This window comes from Notothenia rossii (assembly GCF_949606895.1).
Source record: "Notothenia rossii genome assembly, chromosome: 1".
Classification (NCBI taxonomy): Eukaryota; Metazoa; Chordata; class Actinopteri; order Perciformes; family Nototheniidae; genus Notothenia; species Notothenia rossii.
In genome coordinates, this window is record NC_136912.1 from 70,355,901 (window position 1) to 70,376,788 (window position 20,888).

Here is a 20,888-nt window from a genome sequence, read left to right on the forward strand (position 1 = left end):
TATTTCAATTTAAGACAGAGAGTCTTAGTCTTCTATAACACTCTGAATCATTTATATACAGTAGAGAAAGGAAGGAGGGAAGGGAGAGACACACTCAATTCACAAATGTCCCAATACACACTCTATTGTAACAGCAATGGCTCCTCGTTTTACTTCAAAGTAGTCTCCAAATCAAGTGTTAGTGGCCCCACCTCCAACCCATCTACTATCCTGAGCATATAATTGCTTTCAATCATTTCAAAGGAGGAATTCTCAAGGTTTCAAATCACAAGAATGGTTCAGAAAAAGCTCATAGTGTTGAATGAGCCCACTTGCAGTACTAATGACTTTCTGACAGGAGGGCCTCTCAATAGTATGATGAAGCGTTACCCTGGAGTTTGATCATGGGCCAACAGGACTTCAAATGTCAGCTGTGTAATGGGAAAAGAGGTACTAGGCTGTCGAGCATGCTTTTATACAACGACACGTGTTTCCTCGAATGGCTTCTTGTCAAAAAAACATTTCCACTCTTTTGTGAAGAAATAAAAGGCTTAATCAATACTGGAGTTAGTATGGTGCCCAAAAAATGTCCAGAAGGCAGAATCAACAGGGCCTCGTCTGAAGGTAAGAGTCATTGCAACTTGTGATAGCTCCCTGGTTTCTCATTGCAACCTGATGTGGTCACCGTGGTGGCATATAGGCACGTGGCTTTGGACGTCAATGGTTACACAAATCAAAGGAAAAAGTAGAAAACAGTTTTGATGCACTGCGGAAAAAGCTCCACATAGTCCTTTAGTATTTCAGTCTGAAAATCAATGCTAGATGAGGTTGACTCTAGATGTTTATTGTCAATGTTTGTATAAAGTTGAAGTCATTAACTAGACATTGTTGGACAATCAGTACTGTAAATAACAATGAATTATATCTTCTTCCATTCGGACTTAAACTGGTTAATAGTAGATCAACAAAAATACCCCTCTTATTAACATTGGAGTAATTATTTGGATTACTGACCCCTTGATTAAATGTTTTAATTGAAAGATCTAATCCTTTTGGCTGTAAATTGTCATAAACTATTTCCATCATCAGTTTCTTGATGGTGAATGAAAAAACCTATTAAAATCTCTGTTGTTTTTTCAAGAAATTATTTCCAGCAACTGACTAACAAAAAATGATGTTGTACTGTAATGTATTGATATGAACAGGCTTATTGTTTAATCAACTAATAATGTCAACAGTCGAGAAGTCTCTCTAAAATGTTTAATTGGAATATTCAAAAGACAAGGACCTGAATTTCAAGCACATGTCAATATGGGGCTGGACAACATATTAATATTGAATTGATAGTGTGTTATATTTAGGAGGTAATAATAATATGACATGTGCAGTCTTTCCTTGGTTTATTTTACTAGAATTATTATTTTTTTCTAAAATAACCATACTGTTTTAGCTGTTATAACTAATAAACAAAAATCTGATTCTTTAAATATATCTTGTAAAAGCACCAATAGTCAATCCCACTAAGAATCCACTATATTCTCACAATATCAACATCAATATATTTTCTTTAAAATATTGTGATATTTGATTTTCTACGTATCTCCCAGCCCTACTCCAATATCAGTCGTATTGAACTGAATACAAACACATGATTCAAGGGAGAATAATTGATTCCTTTTATTTACACAAACTATTGATTCACAATTTACTCTTTTTGTTTGTCTCCTTTTGTGTGCTTTTTCTCAAGTCATCTCCACAGTCCCCTTTCTCCTCTCCTGTTTTTAGAAATAAAGTTTAGATAAATATGTTTTCATCATTTTTCTCCAGTCCATCCTCACGTTAACAAGGATCCAATGAGGCAGAGAAACACAAGATAAAGTCCCAGCCTCTGTCCCAAGGCTTTCATAGGAGTAATCTACTTTTCATTATATGTCCTTATATGTGCACTTAGCAATACATAGAGGTGATCCCAGATTGTGTCGGGGCCAGGCTGACTCTGCAGAGCTCATTTGTAAAGACTGACACCTCGATGATGACTCTGGCGGGGTAATTTGTGGCTGACAGGACCTCGTCTTGAGCTATGGAAGAGCACAGCTTGACATTGACATAATGCTGCCCCGTTGACACCTCTAATAGCACATCAGCCACTCCTGCGTGGTCTGCACATTGAGGGCAAGAGTCACAGGTTCCCTGATGCTGAACGTCTAAGTGAGCTGCACTGCCAGGTCAGAGGACCAAAGAACCAAGGCCAACACTAGTGTGCGAAATAAGAAATAAAAAAAATATATTTTACAAGTGAGACTTTGGCTTTGTCTTGATGTCAGTTTCTGTAAAGAAAAGTGGCTGAACATATGGATCAAATAAAAAATAAATAATGACAAGTTGATGAGATGAGAGTTGGTAAGTATCATATTATTAAAGTCTGACCTCCAAATGCTGATTCCTTTTGTACACAAGTATGTCTGTCGGAGGCCCTTGACCTGGAATGATTCAAGTTCGCGAGTGAGCGACAAATCAAATGACAAAATGTGCTTGTCCGTGCCCTGTAAAACGACATATACAAGTATTTTCTCCTCTGATGCCCATATCGGAAGACACATGCCTCTGCCTCCTTAAAAACAAATGCTTTATGATGTGTGAGGATGTAGCCCTTTGATGCTTTAAAACTTAATTTACCACATTATCTAACTCATTGTCTATGGAGGTGTACATAGGTGCTGCATCAGACACACTTTAATTCCTCATCTAAAGATAACAGTGTACAAAAAGGAAGAATGAACACACTGCTTGACAATCCACTAGAAACAGCATGGTTATTATTCCTTTTAAAACTTGAAGAGAGACGTTCTGAAACCTTTTACTAAAAGTAGAATCCAAGACAAAGAGCCAATTAAAAAGGTGCTCCACTTGTGCTGCGGTGGTCCCCTGGTAGTAAACCTACTGCTACCCAATATTTTCTGCTCTCTTATCGGAGCGCCGTGAAATTGAAGGAGCTCCAAGCGAACGAAATGGCTCCTTAATGCTCTAATTAGGCGGCAGCATCTCTCTTCCTTTTTATTGCCTTCTTTTGTTCTAAACTGTTCCCCAGAACAGAGCGGCGCCTGAGGACAAATTTCATCTTCCCAACTCATGCTTTCACAATAGTTTCCTTACGATTGACTTCCAGTCAGTTCTTTACAATGCAAAAAGCATACAAAAGATATCTTCAGTTGCCTCCCTCTTCTCCCAAATTGGTAAAGCACAACTGATTCACACCAACAACTGTTACTTAAAACTTGAAAAATATTGGCATCATTTCTCAAGCACACTTTAGGAATGAATAATGTTGAAATAAGTCTGCACATAACCACATATAAAACTAAATATATTAAAATGTGTAAGAGTCGCATGAACTTATATACTAATTTTACTTTATTGCAGTGGTGGAATGTACTGTACTGTATAAAGTACTACAGTAAAAATAATTGAGACAGGTTTCACAGAGTATTATCACATTATGCTACTTTACACCACTACATTTGTAGTCACATGTTGCACTTTTTACTCGTTACTTTGCAGATTTAGATTATCAAAACAAAATATAAATCAACTTATACATTATTATATATTAATATGGGTTAAGCGTGCAAGAAGTATATCAAGTATTTCAAATAAGCAACACTTTACCAAGTGCAAAATTGAAGTGATGAAGACATTAATGCATCAATCATAATTGTACAACAGTTCAAATGTGTAGTGCCTAAATGGGCCATTCTCCATACTGAGTACTTTTACTTTTGGTACTTAAAGTATAGCTTGATGCTAATACTTTTTTACTCTTACGAAAGTACCATTTAAATGCATTACTTTTACTTGAATAAATAATCTTGGTACTTGTTCCACCACTGCTTTATTGACATTTGTCCTACCTTTCATTAATCCAATCCTTTAAATATTTGAAAGCATGGACACAATAGAGTTTAGAAACATAAAATAAAGTTAAAGAACTTTATGCACATGTTTCTTTTAATTCTATGTATTAACCATTAGCAGTACAAAGTGTTTCCATAAACTCTGCCTTATAAATTAAATTTGCAAACAGGCTTTTACTCTATGTTCCATAAATGAAATGTTTGGATTTGGAATTGCAGAAAAATGTTAAGTACAAGGCTAGATTTAGAGTCAAAATGACGTATGATGATGCAGATATGATAAAAACTGTGACGAGGCTGTTTTAAATGATGCCATTTCCTTTTCAGACAAGATTGAAAAACTGTGACTCTCCCAGTGGGAGCGTAAGGGGATTAGGCCTGCTGCTTCTCCACAGGGTTGGTTGGCGAGGGTGTTCTCTTCACACAGGATTACCATCATCACATCCCTGCCCACGCCAGGCCCCTTTGATTTGGGAGTGTTTGAAGCCCCTCCAACACTTGTTCTTTCTCTATTTTTATCTCATTTTTGGAGGAAAAAACGAAAGGGGGAGTGATCATTTTGCTGGTGCAATGATAAGGAAATGTTTAGAAAGGCACTTATGTGGGTACGATGAGGAGAGAGTGATTGAGGGAAGTGAGAGAGAACAAGACAAAAGTCCAAGGGGAAGAGACGGTGTGGGAGGGAGAATCAATGTGTAGAAAAACTGACAAAAAGAAGAAAGAAATGGAGATGGAGAAATGAAGGACAGGCTGGTGAATCAAACGAGAAAAAGAAGGACGAAAGGAAGGTGTAGGTGGCAAGGGGGGAGAAGGAAATGTCGCAGAGAGGACAGGAAAGAGGGGATCAAAAGGAGATGGGAGGAAACAAAAAGAGGAATTATCTTTTAAACAAAAAGAGGAGGAAGGAATGAAGAAAAGTAAGCAAGCTGGAAGGAGAGAAAATGTTGTACTCTCTAATTTCCCTGACTTCATTAAACATTTCCACATCCACTTATACCTCAGTTAGCTATGATTATAATTAGCCAGTTAGCTAATTTTCTTCAATTTACTGTGACCTCTGACCGACCTCTGCAAGGTTTGCTTATTTTGCCAAAAAGTCACAACACTTTCATCAGCAATAAGGTCAGAAGTGAAAGCCACTTTATCTCTTCCAAATGAGCAAAAACTCAAGCTGCCATACTGCAACACGAACTTTAAATACAGCTGCTGAGAATATAAAGCAATGTTTGCAGATGCACAAAAGAACAAACCAAATGAGACAAAACAATGTATCAAATGAAAGGAAAATAGGGCTTTGATTTAAGATTGTTATCTTTATGATATCAATGCACTTTCACTTTGATGGTCTGTCTTCTGAGTGGTTAAACATAGCTAATGGTGTTTTTCTGTATATCAACAGTTTATGTGAAAATGTGAATGAAGCTACTTTACATTTCTATGCGGACGATACCGTGATGTATTGTGTAGGTCCCTCCATTCAGGAGGCTGTTGTTAAATTACAGGCTTTTTTTTTAAACATTATTCAGACACAGCTCTCTGAGCTTAAGCTTCTTTTAAATGTTGATAAAACCAAGGTATTGCTATTTTCAAAAGCTAAAAAGACACCAGAGCCTGTTTTAGATATTATTACGATGCAAGGACAAGTACTTGAAGTGGTTACCTGTTACAAATACCTTGGTATCTGCCTTGATGATTGTCTTACTTTTAAACTTCATGTCAATAACCTGCTTAAAAAGCTGAGGGTTAGACTAGGTTTCTTTTTTAGAAACAAGTCCTGTTTCTCGCTTGAGGCCAGGAAAAGGCTAGTCACTGTGACGTTTTGACCTGTGCTGGACTATGGTGATTTAATATATGTGAATGCACCTGCCTTTTGCTTGAACAAGTTAGATGCCGCCTATCACAGCGCACTGAGATTTTTATCACAAACTGTAAAGCACTTACTCATCACTGTACCCTGTATGCCAAGGCAGGTTTGCCATCACTTACTGTAAAGAGGCTCAGTCATTGGTACATGTTTATTTATAAAGCCATGTTGGGTAAACTCCCGTATTATATCTGCTCTCTGATAACACAGAGAGTTGCAAGCAGCTATTGTCTGAGATTGCATGATGTACTATTGTTAGATGTGCCAAGGGCAAGGACTGTCTTCGGTAAGACAGCTTTTATGTGCGCAGCTCCACTTGCTTGGAACAATTTTCAGCAAGAATTGAAACTGAGCAATCTCATTCCTCTGCATGTTTTTAAAGCTAGGCTAAATGAAATGCTCGTTGACACTATGGGCACTTGTACATGTCTATAACTATGTAAATCCTGTAAATATAATGTATGATGTCCTTTATTGTTTTATGTTTCATGTGGAACCTATATGCTGCAGGTCTCCCTTGAAAAAGAGACCTATGATCTCAATGGGACCAATCTGATTAAATAAAGGTTTCAAATGAAATGAATGCGTGAGGGCAATTTATATAAGAACACATTGAATATTAATAAAGAAAAGGGGAATTTGCAATAAAAAGGATTAAACTTCATTGTACTCATAAGGTTATAACTTTAAGTCAAGAAGTCTTACTGATGTTCCAAATAAAGAATATGTTTTTCCCATCTGAAATATTGTGTGTGGTCTCAAAATCACATTATTATGACAGAACTGCCAAAACTTGACAACTCTGCACAATCAGCGGGGGCTTGCTGTTGTCGGTAATATAAGAGCAATATATGTCTTTGAAATAATTAAATTGGATGCTTTGGGATCCTGTGACAAGTTTGAAACAAAGAGTCACCCCACTCAAATGTTCTGGTGGGAAACTGCGGCAAAGACACCAGGGAAGTCCCTTTTGTTTTGACGGTGAAACTAAGTTTGATACTCTTGATACTCTCTTCTTCTATGTGCGTTATCTGGGCAGAGCTAATCACGTTGTTACCGCCTGCTGTTTGAACATCAGATGTGGAGTAAGTTCTCCTCCCTCATTATGGCTGGTTAAGAGCCGCAGCCTCAGGCAAGTTTAGTCTCATCTGTCAAAGGGAGTTTGAGGGGGGAGGGAGAAATGGGAGAGTTTGGATAAAGACATTTTTCTGTGGCCAATCTATTGTTTTTTTTCCCCCTTCCCTAAAATATTATACTTTTTTCTGACTCCTCCCATTCACCAGGTTGAGAACTACATATTGGTTAACAATTGGCATACTTTAAATACCTTTTCTGAGAATAGACTAGTTGATTAGTCAAACAGTCATTAACCTGTTAAGCCCTGAGCCTGTTTTTCAGGTCTGAGGCTCGAAAATGACATTCCCAGAACAAATGACTATATCTACACTTCTAAAAGGGGTACATTAATAATCCTTTTTCTCAAAGCAAGGATAAACCTGTGAGTTGGATGTAGAAAAGTCAGAATCAATATAGATTTATTTTATTTTAAAGTAAATTCAGAAAAACATTTAAATTATAGTGTCCGTCCAAAAAAAAACCTTTAGTTCATGAGAACTAAAGAGTTCTTATGAACTAAGTTCTCATGAACCTTTGTGGGAAAAGTACTATGGTGTGAATGTGCCTCTTGAATGATGGGATAGTAGACTAAAAGCTTTAGGAATCCAAACTATACAATATAATAAGTACCCTGTATTAGGGCTGGGCGATAAATCGATTTTATCGATTAACGTCGACTTGTTTAAATGAAAATCGGTTTTCTCTTCAACATCCGCCAACGCTTCCCTCTTGGCTCCCGTAGTTCGGAATGGGCTCAGCCCTCCCCCCACACAGTGCGTGCGCATTTACCAAATAGAGTGATACACAAACAACATGACAACGACCAGGGAAGAACTTGTTCCAAAGAAAGGCACGGTGTCATCCGTTATTTGGAATTGGTTTGCGTTCGTGAGGTCAGATTTAGACCAGACAACACCCCGCTGCAAAGTATGTTTGAAGTCTGTTGCTAGCAAAGGCAGCAGTACGACAAATTTATTGCAGCACCTCAAACAAAAGCATCCTGCTGAATGGGAGAAATGTTGCGCGCAGCGGAATGAAAAAGACCGCGGCACTACAAGCACCTCACGCACAGCCGCCAAAATACATTCCACCGTAACACAAACATTTTCAAACTGCATCCCATATGACAAGAATATGGCTCGCTGGAAAGCCATTACAGATGCGGTCGGTATGTATATAGCAAAGGATATGGTGCCAATATATACGGTGGAAAAGCCGGGGTTTATTAACATGATTAAAGTTTTGGACCCCAGGTCAGGTTACCAAGCCGAAAGTTCTTCTCCGAAGTTGCCTTGCCTCAGCTATATAATAGCACAAGACAACGGGTTGCAAAGGAGTTGGAAGAGGTGTCCTTTTATTCTGCCACCACAGATTTATGGTCGAGTCGGACGATGCAGCCGTATATGAGTCTTACTGTGCACTTTATTAACAACGACTGGACTCTGCGGAGCATCTGCCTCCAAACAGCATACTTTCTTTTACTTTAACATTTTTTTTTTTTTTAAATGTTTGATTACTTTGGACCACACAGGTGAAATTATAGCCCAGGGGCTAAAAGATGCCCTAAACTCATGGAACCTTGCCGAAGACCGACTAATTTGCATGATTACTGACAGCGGCAGCAACATGATTAAAGCTCTGAAGGACAATGCGTGGCCCAACCTCCAGTGCTTTGGACACAGATTGTACAATGCTATCGGTAAGTAAGTCTAATGGCTATGCATCAAGTTGTGGAAATTGCGTGAAGAATGAGGCAAAACAATTTCTTACGTTGACCACGCAAGTGCTTGAGTCGTTTATTTCTGTGAATGACATGAAAGACATACCGCTCGTCTTAAAGGGGCCGTGGTCACTTAAAAGCTAAACGTACAACATCACGACTGTACATGTAAAACATGAAACACAACACACTGAAAGATGATGGTGAATTATGAATCTCACATTCACTACAAAGTGACATTTTTCCCATTCGCAACACAGTCTAATTAATGCATCATGTAATTAATGCATTATATCAAGCCAATATTTTGACAAAATGTGTATGAATAAATAAATATCTAATCATAATGGTATACATGCCGTGTGTGTGTGTGTGTGTGTGTGTGTGTGTGTGTGTGTGTGTCCTTTGTGCATTAATATTTTGCAGAAATTGAAGCAAGACAAGTTTGTGAATGTAGTGGTATGTTCCACTAAAATGTGTGTTGATTATGTATTCTTCATTTACTACAGAGAATGGTGTGAAGGACCCACGGATCGATCGTGCTATTGGGGTATGTAAAAAGGCTGTGTCTGCCTTTTCTTACAGTTGGAAAAAAAGAAGAGACATAAGTGAAGTACAGGCAGAGCTTGGTCTACCCACTCATCAGCTGATAACAGAGTCCCCGACCAGATGGGGTTCACGCCAAAGAATGATTGAGAGATTTCTCGAACAGGAGAAGGCTGTAGTCCGTGTCCTGGGTTCGGACAAGAAAAGTCACCATCTTGTGCCCACTTGGCAAGATCTGGATGTGTTGGAGTCGATAAATAAAGCTGTAAAACCACTCCAATAATTCACTGATGCACTCTCCGGGGAGTCTTATGTTAGTGTTTCATACATCAAACCAGTGCTCCATCTGTTCAAAACCAGTCTCCTACAGCCAGAGGAGGAAGACGCAGAGCTCACGAAAACAATAAAAGGAAAAATAATGCGGTACCTTGACGACAAATACAGCGACCCTATAAAAGATGAACTCTTGGACATGTCCACACTGGTTGACCCAAGGTTCCGCACAACCTACATTGACCCAGACAAGGTGGAACCAGTCAAAAAAAGAGCTGTTGCTGAGATGATGTCTCTACCTGCTCCTGCCAACAACAGTACACCACAGCAGCCTGGCACGGCTGTGCAGGTGCGCCAAGAATATGCACAGCTCCAACCAAGAAAAAGATGACTTTAGCGGCCTTCTTCAAAAAGAATCCAGTGTCATCTCCCAACCAGTCAGAGGCAGAAAAGATAGAGACTGAGCTGAAATCTTTGCTATTGACCCCTGAGGTAGACCCAGACACCAATCCTCTTGAGTGGTGGAAGCGCCACCAACCGAATTTTGTCATGTCCAAAAAATACCTCTCAATCCCAGCAACAAGTGCACCCTCAGAGAGGGTTTTCAGTGTGGGGGGGGCTTTTTTACATGCCACCGGGCATGTCTAAAGCCAGAGGTGGTAGACAGGCTTGTCTTCCTGGCTAAGAATGTTTAGAAAAGAGGATATTCAAACTAAAACAGTACAACAAAAAAACACCTTATGCTCTCATGCACTGATAATTAATGCTGTTGAATGTTTTGTTGGCACTTTATCAGAACTACCTCCAATCTACTAATAGCAAGATGTTCAACTTGTGTTGAAAGAAATATTGTATGTTACATTTTCACTGTTTACAATGGCAGGGCCTGCCATATTGTCTTTTTGGCTAGTTGTTCTTGATTGCACTTTAAATCAAAATCAAAAATGTTTTTGGAACAATTACTTTGTCATCTGCATATGAATTGGGGGGGGGGGGGGGGGGGGAGAAAATCGATTTAAATCGTAAATCGGATTTTTTGTGAAAAAATCGGGGAGTTCTTTTTTTGGCCATATTACCCAGCCCTACCCTGTATCAAGATGATTGATGCAAAAACAAGTGACATTTGACCTTTTTAGAGAGGTTTAGGATGGAATTTCCATATCTTTGGCCCCCCTCGGTCGATTTTGATGATTGACACCTGTTTTGAACCGTTAGAGCCAATAGAAACGAGAGGGAAGCTCCTAAATACATGTAAACATTACCATTGGTGAATGGAGTGATGCGCAGCCAGAATGCTCAAAACCGGAAGCTGTGTTGTAGCTCTCACACACTCTATAGGAAATCTCAGTTTTTTACAAAAATGTTATGATGGATTATCAGTAATCATTTCAAAGTGACACAGACACATTGGGTTAACCTTCAGCAGCGTTTTTATCGATGTAATGCCATTGAACACAACTTTTTGATCAGAAAACAGCAAAGGTAAGACCTATTTGCTGTTTTGGCTCCGTAAAGCTAAGTCGTGTGTTGTCTGGTTTTGCCTTCGCTGCTCTGAGTTCTGTTTGCACAGTGGTGATACTTATACCTCTAGAATCTGTGGAATCTCAGCTTTCATTTGATCTTGTTTGAGCAGATCCAATAAGTAATACAATATTTCTACTGTGAGTTCTGCGCATTAGCATTTTTTTGCTTAGTGCTACATTAATTAGGGCTGCACGATTTGGGGAAATAATCTAATTGCGATTTTTCTGACAGATATTGCGATTGCGATTCGATTTGCGATATTTGTTTTTAAGCGACCCAACGGAAGTTTATTGTGAAAATTCGGCCATATTTCCGGCTAGGAAGGTCGTATCAACATGCTCTCGTCTCTAGCACCCCCGCAGCCCGAGCTACGAGTGAAAGAACTAAACTTACATGAAACTTCCGTTGGGTTGCTTTAAAGTCAAGCTTCAGTTTAAGATTCACCCTGTAATAGATGTAACACATGTGATGGAGCATTACTAACCTGACTCAGATGGTTTGTTTCCCCAAACCATCTAGGAAAGCTCCATTGGAAGCCATTTGGAAAGGGCAGGCACTTTCAAAAATACTTGGCAGGTGATTGGATCAATCTGTCTATCACCTTCTATCATGGGCCACTTCTGATTGGTTAACAATGGCTGGTACATGTGGAGCACAGCACTTCTGATTGGTGTGGATGACTAACACACAAGAAGAAATAAAAAAATGTAAAAAATAAAAACATAAATAATAATAATAATGAAGAAAAAAAAGATCGCAGGCTTTGCGATTTGATAATCGCGTCATTTAAAATCGCGATTTCGATTTAAAATTGATTAATCGTTCAGCCCTAGTGCTAATTCAGAGGCTTGGTATTACCCTTGTTTCATTTAGCAAAAAATTGTTCATATCGTCAGTTAGCTGAGTTTTCTTCCTGTTAAAGACCCTGTGAAGTGTGCACCTGTGCATGATCTGTTATGCTAATACGTATAGTAATGACCAAAATTGTCCAATGGAACCAATATCAAAAGATGTTGGAATAGCAACGAATTTGACGAGTTTTGAATTTTCCGGGGAAATCTGCAGTCGACCTTCGCCTTCGTGGGCGTGGCTTGCGATCTACTGCGTGACGTCACGAGATGGATGCCGCCGCACTGTTTACATTCACCACCGTTCATTTTTTCTCTTTTTCAAAGTCGAATTTCTCAACGTTTTTGAGCTAGTATTTTCCTGGAAAGTGTGTCGGAGTCGACTGGAAGTGATTGCCAATCGAGAAAACCTGACAATGGAGGCGACAGTGAAGAAAGAGGGATGAAAAACACAGGGGAAACGATGCATTGCCGCTGGCTGTAGTAATGTCAAGTCTGCCGAAGTGGCGATGTTTCTGTTCCCAAAAGATGAAGGTGAGCCTGGCTGGTGTCATTGTTTCGTAGATTCTTTGATTGATCATGATAAATAAAGGCCACTGGTCGATTCGAGAGAGAGAGAAAGAGAGACTGAGAGAGTTACAGGGTTGTTGTTAGCATCTGGTGCTAGCTCGGAGCTAACGGAGATTAGCTGTTTCAACAATAAGGAGAGGGAGAGTCCTCTCCTGTGGGACTGAGAGAGATAACGTCAGCTCAGGGAGGTAACTGTAGCCTAAGTTATCTCAGTGGGTTTGGTCATCTATTTAAACAAATATTTCCATCTATGTAATATTAGTTGTATAAAATAGGTTAAGAAATCCTTCCAATGTTTTTTGATTATTGAAATATATGTTTCATATGAGTGTTGAGAGCTGTATCCATAAATCTCTTAATGTTGCCCTCAAAGAGCACCAGATTGATCACTTTCCTCATCTATCCTGTCCGAAAAGCTGTCCAAATCAATCATTTCTCTCACACTAGTATCACTTTCCAGAGTCTCCGCCATGTTTACAATCGCAACTGGGTACATCTTGTGACGTCACAGCCACTATCGTCTGCAACTTCCGTTAGGCTCAGACGGCAAAATTAATAATTCATTAATTCATTAATTATGAATTATTAAAAATTATTTTAGCCATGAACAGGCACAATGATATGTAAGGAATGAAACTGCCATTTCATTTTGGTGCAAAAACATGCACTTCACTGGGCCTTTAAGTGGGTATGACACATTAATATGGGATTATTTTTGTTTCATAAAGATAAAACAACACTTTCTCAGAATCAAACAAAACTAAGAGTTTAAGAGAAAAAAAACTGAGTCAAGCAAAATACATTTAATTTAAAAAATAAAACTATAAATTGCAAACAAATCATTTGTGTAATCATGTAAACTATAAGTCTTTTTTATTTGTTTTAACATAGGTTTTTGTTTGCAGTTCTTGTTTCTTCTTTCTCAATGATCAGACTTTTGCTCTCGCTCCAGCTCTCTCTTTTATGCTCCCTCATTTTTTGTTTTCAATTGACCTTTCGCAAAGCCACGCCCCTAAATGCCCGTTGTCCAATCATATTCGATCACGTGCGCGGCTCCCTGTGGAAGTCCGACAAGCTTAGCGTTCAAATTCATTGCGAAAATGGTGAAGAGTTGTGCTTATGGTCTTTGCAAATCGGATAGCAGATATCCCATAAGCTTAGAGGGAGGGGGGATGCCGCCAGTGGATAAAGAAATGCGGCAGGCCCCATGCCCAGCTGAATATGGCGAATATCAACAAATACGTTTGCTCCAAGGTAAATACGTGCTAACGTAGCTAGCTAGCTAGCAAAGATTACATTCACAAATTAACTAACTAATTTAATTAACTAATTTCACTAACTAACGTTAGCTAAAGTCACACGACTACAGCTGTAAGCTGTGGGCTTATAGGTCGTTTTGACCATGTATATCACTTGATGCATAATAATGTCTGAACAGCTGAGCTCCGTTATTAGTCTACCTGTGGTCAAAGTACAAACAAGAAAGCCAACAGGCAATCATTCATTTATATTTTGCATTAATCTTTGTAGCATTTTGTTAATGGAAAGCCTACTGCCGACTTCCCTAATCCTGCTGCACAAGTGGGCACCCCGACCCCCACAAGGGAACAACAAGGTGGATGCAGAAAGCCACCAAGGAAACGGTAGTTAACTTTAGACAAACTACAACATTTAATGCCTCTTGTGATTGTATTGTTTTATTCCAAAATAATAATAATAATTCCGTCGAATTTGACATACAGCTCATGTGGTTTTTCACTCTTGCACTGCGACCTGTATGAAAGTGCCTCTATTGATGTTGTGCCTCCCTCTTTTCTAATGTTTATACTGTGGATATAACCCTCCATAGCGTATTGTAGCCCCTTTTGTCGGGACCTGGAGGATATTGCTGCGTTATTACTCCAAAATGAGTCCGTTAAGGCGACTCCGACGTTACGGAGACCCTCCATTATGGCTTTGTTTAACGCATCTGGCTCTCAGCTTGTCGGACTAGCAACAGTAACCAAGGGGGGGCGTGGCTTTGCGAAAGGTCAATTCTGACACAAACGTCCCAGGTGGGCGGGACTTTCAGGGGTGCGTCCCCATTGGCTACTCAGTTTTTGAGTGACAGCCCAGTCCACCAGCGATTGTACAGTGCAGCTGCGGTGCGGTAACTGAGTGGATAGAACACCCCCAGAAGAACCAGCATTTCAATTATTATAATACTACAAGTGAAAATATATCTAAGTATTGATCATTTGTGTTGTTTGTGCTGTACTATACAGTCTGTTTCTTTATGGTGTTAAGTGAGAAGTAAAGCTGTGCTATGAAAGTTAGCTTTGGCTACCTTTAGATCCATAACTAACGAAAGTTAGCTACATAGCTAGCAGTTCGTGAGCATGTTGGTAGAGTCAGACACACTCAAACGGACTTGTAGACCTGTCACGATAAATAATTTTGTTGGACGATAAATGTTCCTGGAAATTATTGCGATAAACGATAATATTGTCGGCACCATTGTAAGACCATTTTAGACCACTGACATAATGATAATATATCATAATAATTCTAGTACATCCTTTCAAACATAACTTTTTATTGAACATTCAACATTGCAAATGAAATGTGAAATAATATTAAAATATATAAATGATATATAATAAATAAAACAAATTAATTAAATTATAATAAATTAATTAAATCACACACAACCAAAACAATAAATTAAATAGACTCAGGCTGGAAAACAGATCTCTCAATCCATCTATCTATCCATCTCTATAGATATATATATAAATAAATCAATATGAGCACACATTGTCTCCCAAGCAAAAAAATTCTCCTTAAAACAATAGTCATGTGTACAGTCCACTGTCCATACAAAGGCACAGATGCCTCAACAGGCCATATCCAAATCTGTTTTTCGAAGTTTTCGAGCAAGGAACACCAACATGTTTGCATTGTCGGGCAAATGCATCTTTGATTGTAAACTGTCGGGAAGGTGGGGGCTCTCCATCTCCAGCTGCCGTGTTTGCTATCAGCTGGGAAAACGGAATGGAGTGGTTGTGTTTTAGGTGTAGTTTAAAATGCGTCGTATTGCCTGCTTTTGTCGCTACCTTTTTTAAACAAATGCGACACACCGCCCGGCTCATTCAAGTCCGTAGGTTGGCCTCGTTGATTTGGCTTGAATCCAAAATACTGCCACACCGGAGAATCGAGATGTGTAGGTTTTGTAACCAATTCCATTTCCCTTTAAATTCCCCGCGAGTAAGTCACAGGTTGTCTCCCGCTTGTCGCTATATTATTAATTTGGCTGCTACGCTGCTGTACGTGCACACAGAGTGTCCTGACCTGGCTGTGTGTCAGCCCCGCCCCTCACAGCGCGCATGGCCGGCAGCCACAGCTCGTCTGGCAGCCACAGCGCTCCTAGCTAAAATGCTGGTCACATCCTTATGTAAACAAACACGCATGTAAACGGCAATTTATCGAGCTCAGAAAAGTTATCGAGTCCATTTTTATTTATCGTACGATAAGTCTATTTATCGATTATCGCGACAGGCCTACTTGTGTGCCTGATTACCAACAGGCTTTCATGATTCTGTTTAGATATGCAAGTATAAGCCATGATATCTTATTTTATTAACACGCTAATTTGATATGAAAATCAATGGAGGCTGAGCTTACTTTGTAGGAAAACCTACCGTCCATGACTGCCCTTGAGCTGTGTTTTATTTGTTAACTTCATATTTTTCATTTCCTAAAACATTTATTTTCCTCTCATATTAAGGAACTACTATAACAGGCTAAGATGACAGTAGGGATGAGCAATATATGGATGTTATATCAATTTCGTGATATGTGACAAGATATTTTTGAAGATTGTGAATATTGTAATATATAAATGTTGTCTTTGCCTGGATTCATAAGGTCCCTATTATTATTTTTTAGAGTTTCCCCCTGTAGTGTGTGATATTGTTTTTTGTGTGCATGTAAATGTTCTGCAAAGGCTAAAATCCTAAAGTGACCTCCCCAACCTGAAATGCCTAGAACATAACATAGTGACATCATTATGTAACACTAACGCTTCTATTGGCTAGCGCTCCAACACATTGTACTTGTTGGCGGGACATCTCTAAGTGGTTGACCAATCAAAACAGAGCTGAAAATTAACATGATTTGGCCCTTTTAAAGGCCAGTAAAAACATTGGAAGAACAGCCAAGGTCAGGTCGAACCATCTCACAATAGCTCATTTGAAATATTCCACATTAAAGCACCTCCTTTCGTGTGCCAAAGCATAACTCATTTAAAAAATACACACCAGTGTCTCTGCAGTGACCTCTGACTTCATCAAGGTATTATTGAAGGCATTTATGTCCTGGCACGCCTGATCTAAACGTGTTAGCTAGTGGTTGTAGCTTCGGTCTGTGTGACGTTGGTAAGGTCATGACAAGGGACCAGCTGGGTTCAGTGTGAACAGGAGGTTCAATCAGGACCAGTGGACCCTTCTCTGGGAGACCTCAAACATCAGTATCTACCAGTCTGAGACACTTCTCAGTCAGGAGTGTGTGTGTGAGTTGCATTTTCAAGTCTTGAGGCCTTATTGCAAGCAGGCTGACAAACGGTATGTGTGTGTTTTCATCCAATGTATAAGCCCTAAGCCATTGCTCTCACTAACCGGTTCTTTAGCTGAGCCACTCAAGTTGGGTGATTGATGGCTGATGCTGTGTGCACTCAGATCTTACATTATTTTGTTCAACTTCAGATTGGATTGCAGGCGGGTATTGATATCTTTCCCTCTTCCAATAATCCTTGAGTGTTTACAATTGATCAAATAAGTATTTTCCCTTGGCACTGTTGTTTAGCAAAGACTGTGTTAATCACTGCTTTTGAAATCAGACTGTCAAACTATGTAATGCTGATCAGAAATATATTTAAGTGTTTAGCTGTTAAAAGAGGAAAATATTGAAAACTGTTGAGCCAAAACCGAACAATGCGTACCGGTCACATTATGCTTTCTTATCAAAAGAAGTGTGGGTTTGTTTATGTGTGAAAAACATACCTGTGCCACAGCGACTTGTGTCTGCTGCTCTTGCTGCTGGAGCTGCTGGTTGAGCAGCTGGATCTGGTGGTGGGTCGATAGGGGTCCACCTGGTGGCAGTGTGCCCGATGCAGGGAGCAGCATCCTGGGGCTGGCAATCAGGAGAGAAGCCTCCTCTGAAGCCTGCAACCACTGAGAGAAGAGAAACATGTGGTCAATATTTAGTGACAAAACCAAAAAATATGGATTGAGTATCCAGAAAGTAAAATTTGGGCACCAATTTGGCACAAGCTTGGTCATGTATTATTGCATTAAGCGGTGGTCTATTGGATACACTTACCTATATATGATATATATAAATATATATATATAATGCATATAATCCTAAAAGATATCTGATATCTGTCTGATTTTAAGGAAATTAAGTATTACAGTAGATCTAAAAAAAACGTCACAAGTTTCCAGTTACAGTTTCCACAAGTTCTCAAGATTGAGGATGCAGATACACACAAGGGGGGACATTACATTAACTAACTAATGAATAAATACACATAACCACCAGCAGCATCAATAAAATCCCTTGGAGAAAAAGCCATCATCAAAACAAGAATCTGAATCTGAAAAGTGGAACTGATGATTAGTTGCACCAGTGTGGGATGAGCGGTGCTGAGAATGAAGATCAGCAGCACTGAGACTCCAACTATAATGAGCTTTTGGACTCTATCAGTCTACCATGTGATGCTATCAAGCATCCCAATTGTTTCAAAGTAACAAGTGCCCTCTCCATTATTCAAAATATATTTTGTTATGCAGATATAATGCCTTAATCACAATATTAAATAAACAAAAATAAAGATAAAATAAAAATAAAGCATCTGCACCATTTGGTATTTAAGGCTGATAAGGACATTCAAGACAATAACACCTGGAATTGAGGGAGAACCACATGTTACAAAATAAAATAAAAAGGCACACAATGGACAGTTATCTTTTACCACTTCCTGCCAGTTTTCAGTGGAAACAATACTTTATTGAGAAAAATTCATGGCTTTTTCCAATTTAGTTTTTCCAAGAAGCAAAAAGGACTGATGCATTACAGCTTGGTTGGTTGGCTGTTTATCAAATGTTATCATACCGTCCAACCGTAGAGCATTTACAATTGAATTTGCACTTAAATAAAACACTGGATTTAATTCTTCAATCCATCAAACAGTTAAATCAGAGAATGGGTCCTCAGTAAGCAAGTATGCTGTGTATTAGACACTGAAAGTGAATGCAAGCAATGGAGTACAATCCAACCTAACAGACACCGAGTTGATGCAACAACAAGAAACACCAAGATGAAAAGAGGCGGTTATGAATGTCAAATATATGGTACAGTTAATTGATTGAACATGGCAGAATTTCTTTTTTTCTCTAATGTTGGCTTGCTAGTTCTTGCAGCTCAGTAGTCTTTTACTCAATCACATAAAGAGAGAAGGGCTAAATGTGTGTTTGTTTCTTACTTTATATGTGACTGCTTGCAAAACTCTGAGCTTAATCGGTTTCTGTTGGTGTCACCTCTAATTCCTTTTCAAAGCTGCCAGGTTTGAACAATTAGGTAGCTGACTGAATACAAACAATGTCACATCTCTAATGGGCAACACAAGGTGCTTCAAAGTGACTGGAGTCGCAATGCCAAATAATGGTCAGCAAACAAGTTGGCACCTGATTAGATTGAACCTGAACCCTCCTTAAGGTATCCATGCCAAAACACTTTACCATCTGTCACACCAACTGGTGACACACACACACACACACACACACACACACACACACACACACACACACACACACACACACACACACACACACACACACACACACACACACACACACACACACACACACACACACACACACACACACACACACACACACACACACACACACACACACACACACACACACACACACACACACACACACACACACACACACACACACACACACACACACACACACACACACACACGTGACTGATTACCTGTCTTAGCCAGATCTTTTGGGTTAATGAGAGCAAATTATCAAAGATGAGAGGTGGTTTGGTGACATCACATAATGAATAGCAGGCAGAAGGTTGTGTGTGTGTTTGACTACTCAGAAAAATAACAGATCACATAAAGTAAAATCACATTATCTTGCATAATAAAACAGATGCTTTTTTCACCTTTTTGTTATATAAGCTTCTTTCAGAAAGCTGAGGCCACACTCTGCCTCTAAGTAAAGGATGTAAAACAAGACTGCAGCTTTGAAATAGCGCCTGTTGTCAGATAAATAGAGTGTGAGAGGGTTTAGGGACTGAAGAGTAAATAAGATGATTCAGCATCAGCAGTCAAACTAACAAAGAGGATGACTTGTAATATGTTTGGCCTTCAAGCACTGTGGACAGAACAATAGCCGTTTATAGAGAAATGGAAAAAGAAGACAACAATCAAACTGACTGTCAGCTGCAGCAGAATAAGAAGCTACACAGATGGAAAATAAACCCAGCTGTACATTACACCATTGGAACAGTTTATGATGGTAGTCTTACCAATAACAACTTGTATACAAGTATTAGCAGTTTCTTTGGAGACATCCACAGAATACTCTAGGAAAAATATCTTAGCAGTTTTAGAAGTATAATCTAGATGGACATTTCTGAGTAGTGCAGTGACAGTTAATACATGTGAAGCTTTTGGTATGAATGTAATACGAAAATGTGACCAAAGGCCGGTTTTCCTGGAAAATAAATGGCTTCAACAACATGTTGTCAGACAATGCCGGATATCAAAAGTGTTTCAGTTGCACATGCAAAGTTGAAAGTCGAGTGAAAAGCCAGTGTAACAGCACACACATTCAGACAGTCTTTCCAGGAAAGCAATAATGGCATTGCACTCACTTTTTTGTGTGAAAAGTTACCAAAAGAGAGCTGCAGAGACAAGTTCAAACCCTGTATGCTCTCTCTCCTCCACACTGTCAGATTTGAAAAGTTACAGAAATGGTTGGACACAGCCTCACCTAATGTGATGTTGAAGGTGTGACGGGAAGGGGCTTTCCAGGCAATTGACTTTTCTGACATCAGTTCTAAAAAAGCACACTGTCAGCATCTAGTAACACTGTTAGATCCACTGAGAACTAACACACCACGGCTTTGTGCAGCTTTTAGCCTCTTTTAGCTCGTTCATTAGGAGTTTGACAGTATGGTTGAGTCCCAAGGCTCTCATCAACAACCTTATATACAGTATGACATTGTCAGCAGCTGTTCTCAGCACAAATCGGCTGAACCAGCTGAGTATATGACCACTCCTGAAGGAAAGAAGGAGAGGAAACATATCTTATACAATTCCAGAATCAGCAGATACATGTAAAGACCCATATTTTAGTCAAATGGTAGTCTGACAATCAAGCCTGCCATTTGTTTCACTTTATTCATTTGAATCACTTCATTTATTCAAGAAGATTGGAATCAGTCAGGTAAAACCTACGCAGAACTTA

The 20,888-nt window shown here is 39.2% G+C and overlaps 1 protein-coding gene across 1 annotated transcript in view; it reads right to left on the reverse strand.

Annotated features, from left to right (window-relative positions):
• Positions 1 to 20,888, reverse strand: part of LOC307017349 (uncharacterized protein) — a 74,896-nt gene that overhangs the window by 34,966 nt on the left and 19,042 nt on the right. Inside the window, exon 3 of the mRNA XM_079646919.1 lies at positions 17,391 to 17,561. Within this exon, the coding sequence (XP_079503045.1) occupies positions 17,391 to 17,561 (171 nt within the window). The remainder of the gene's footprint in view (positions 1 to 17,390; positions 17,562 to 20,888) is intronic.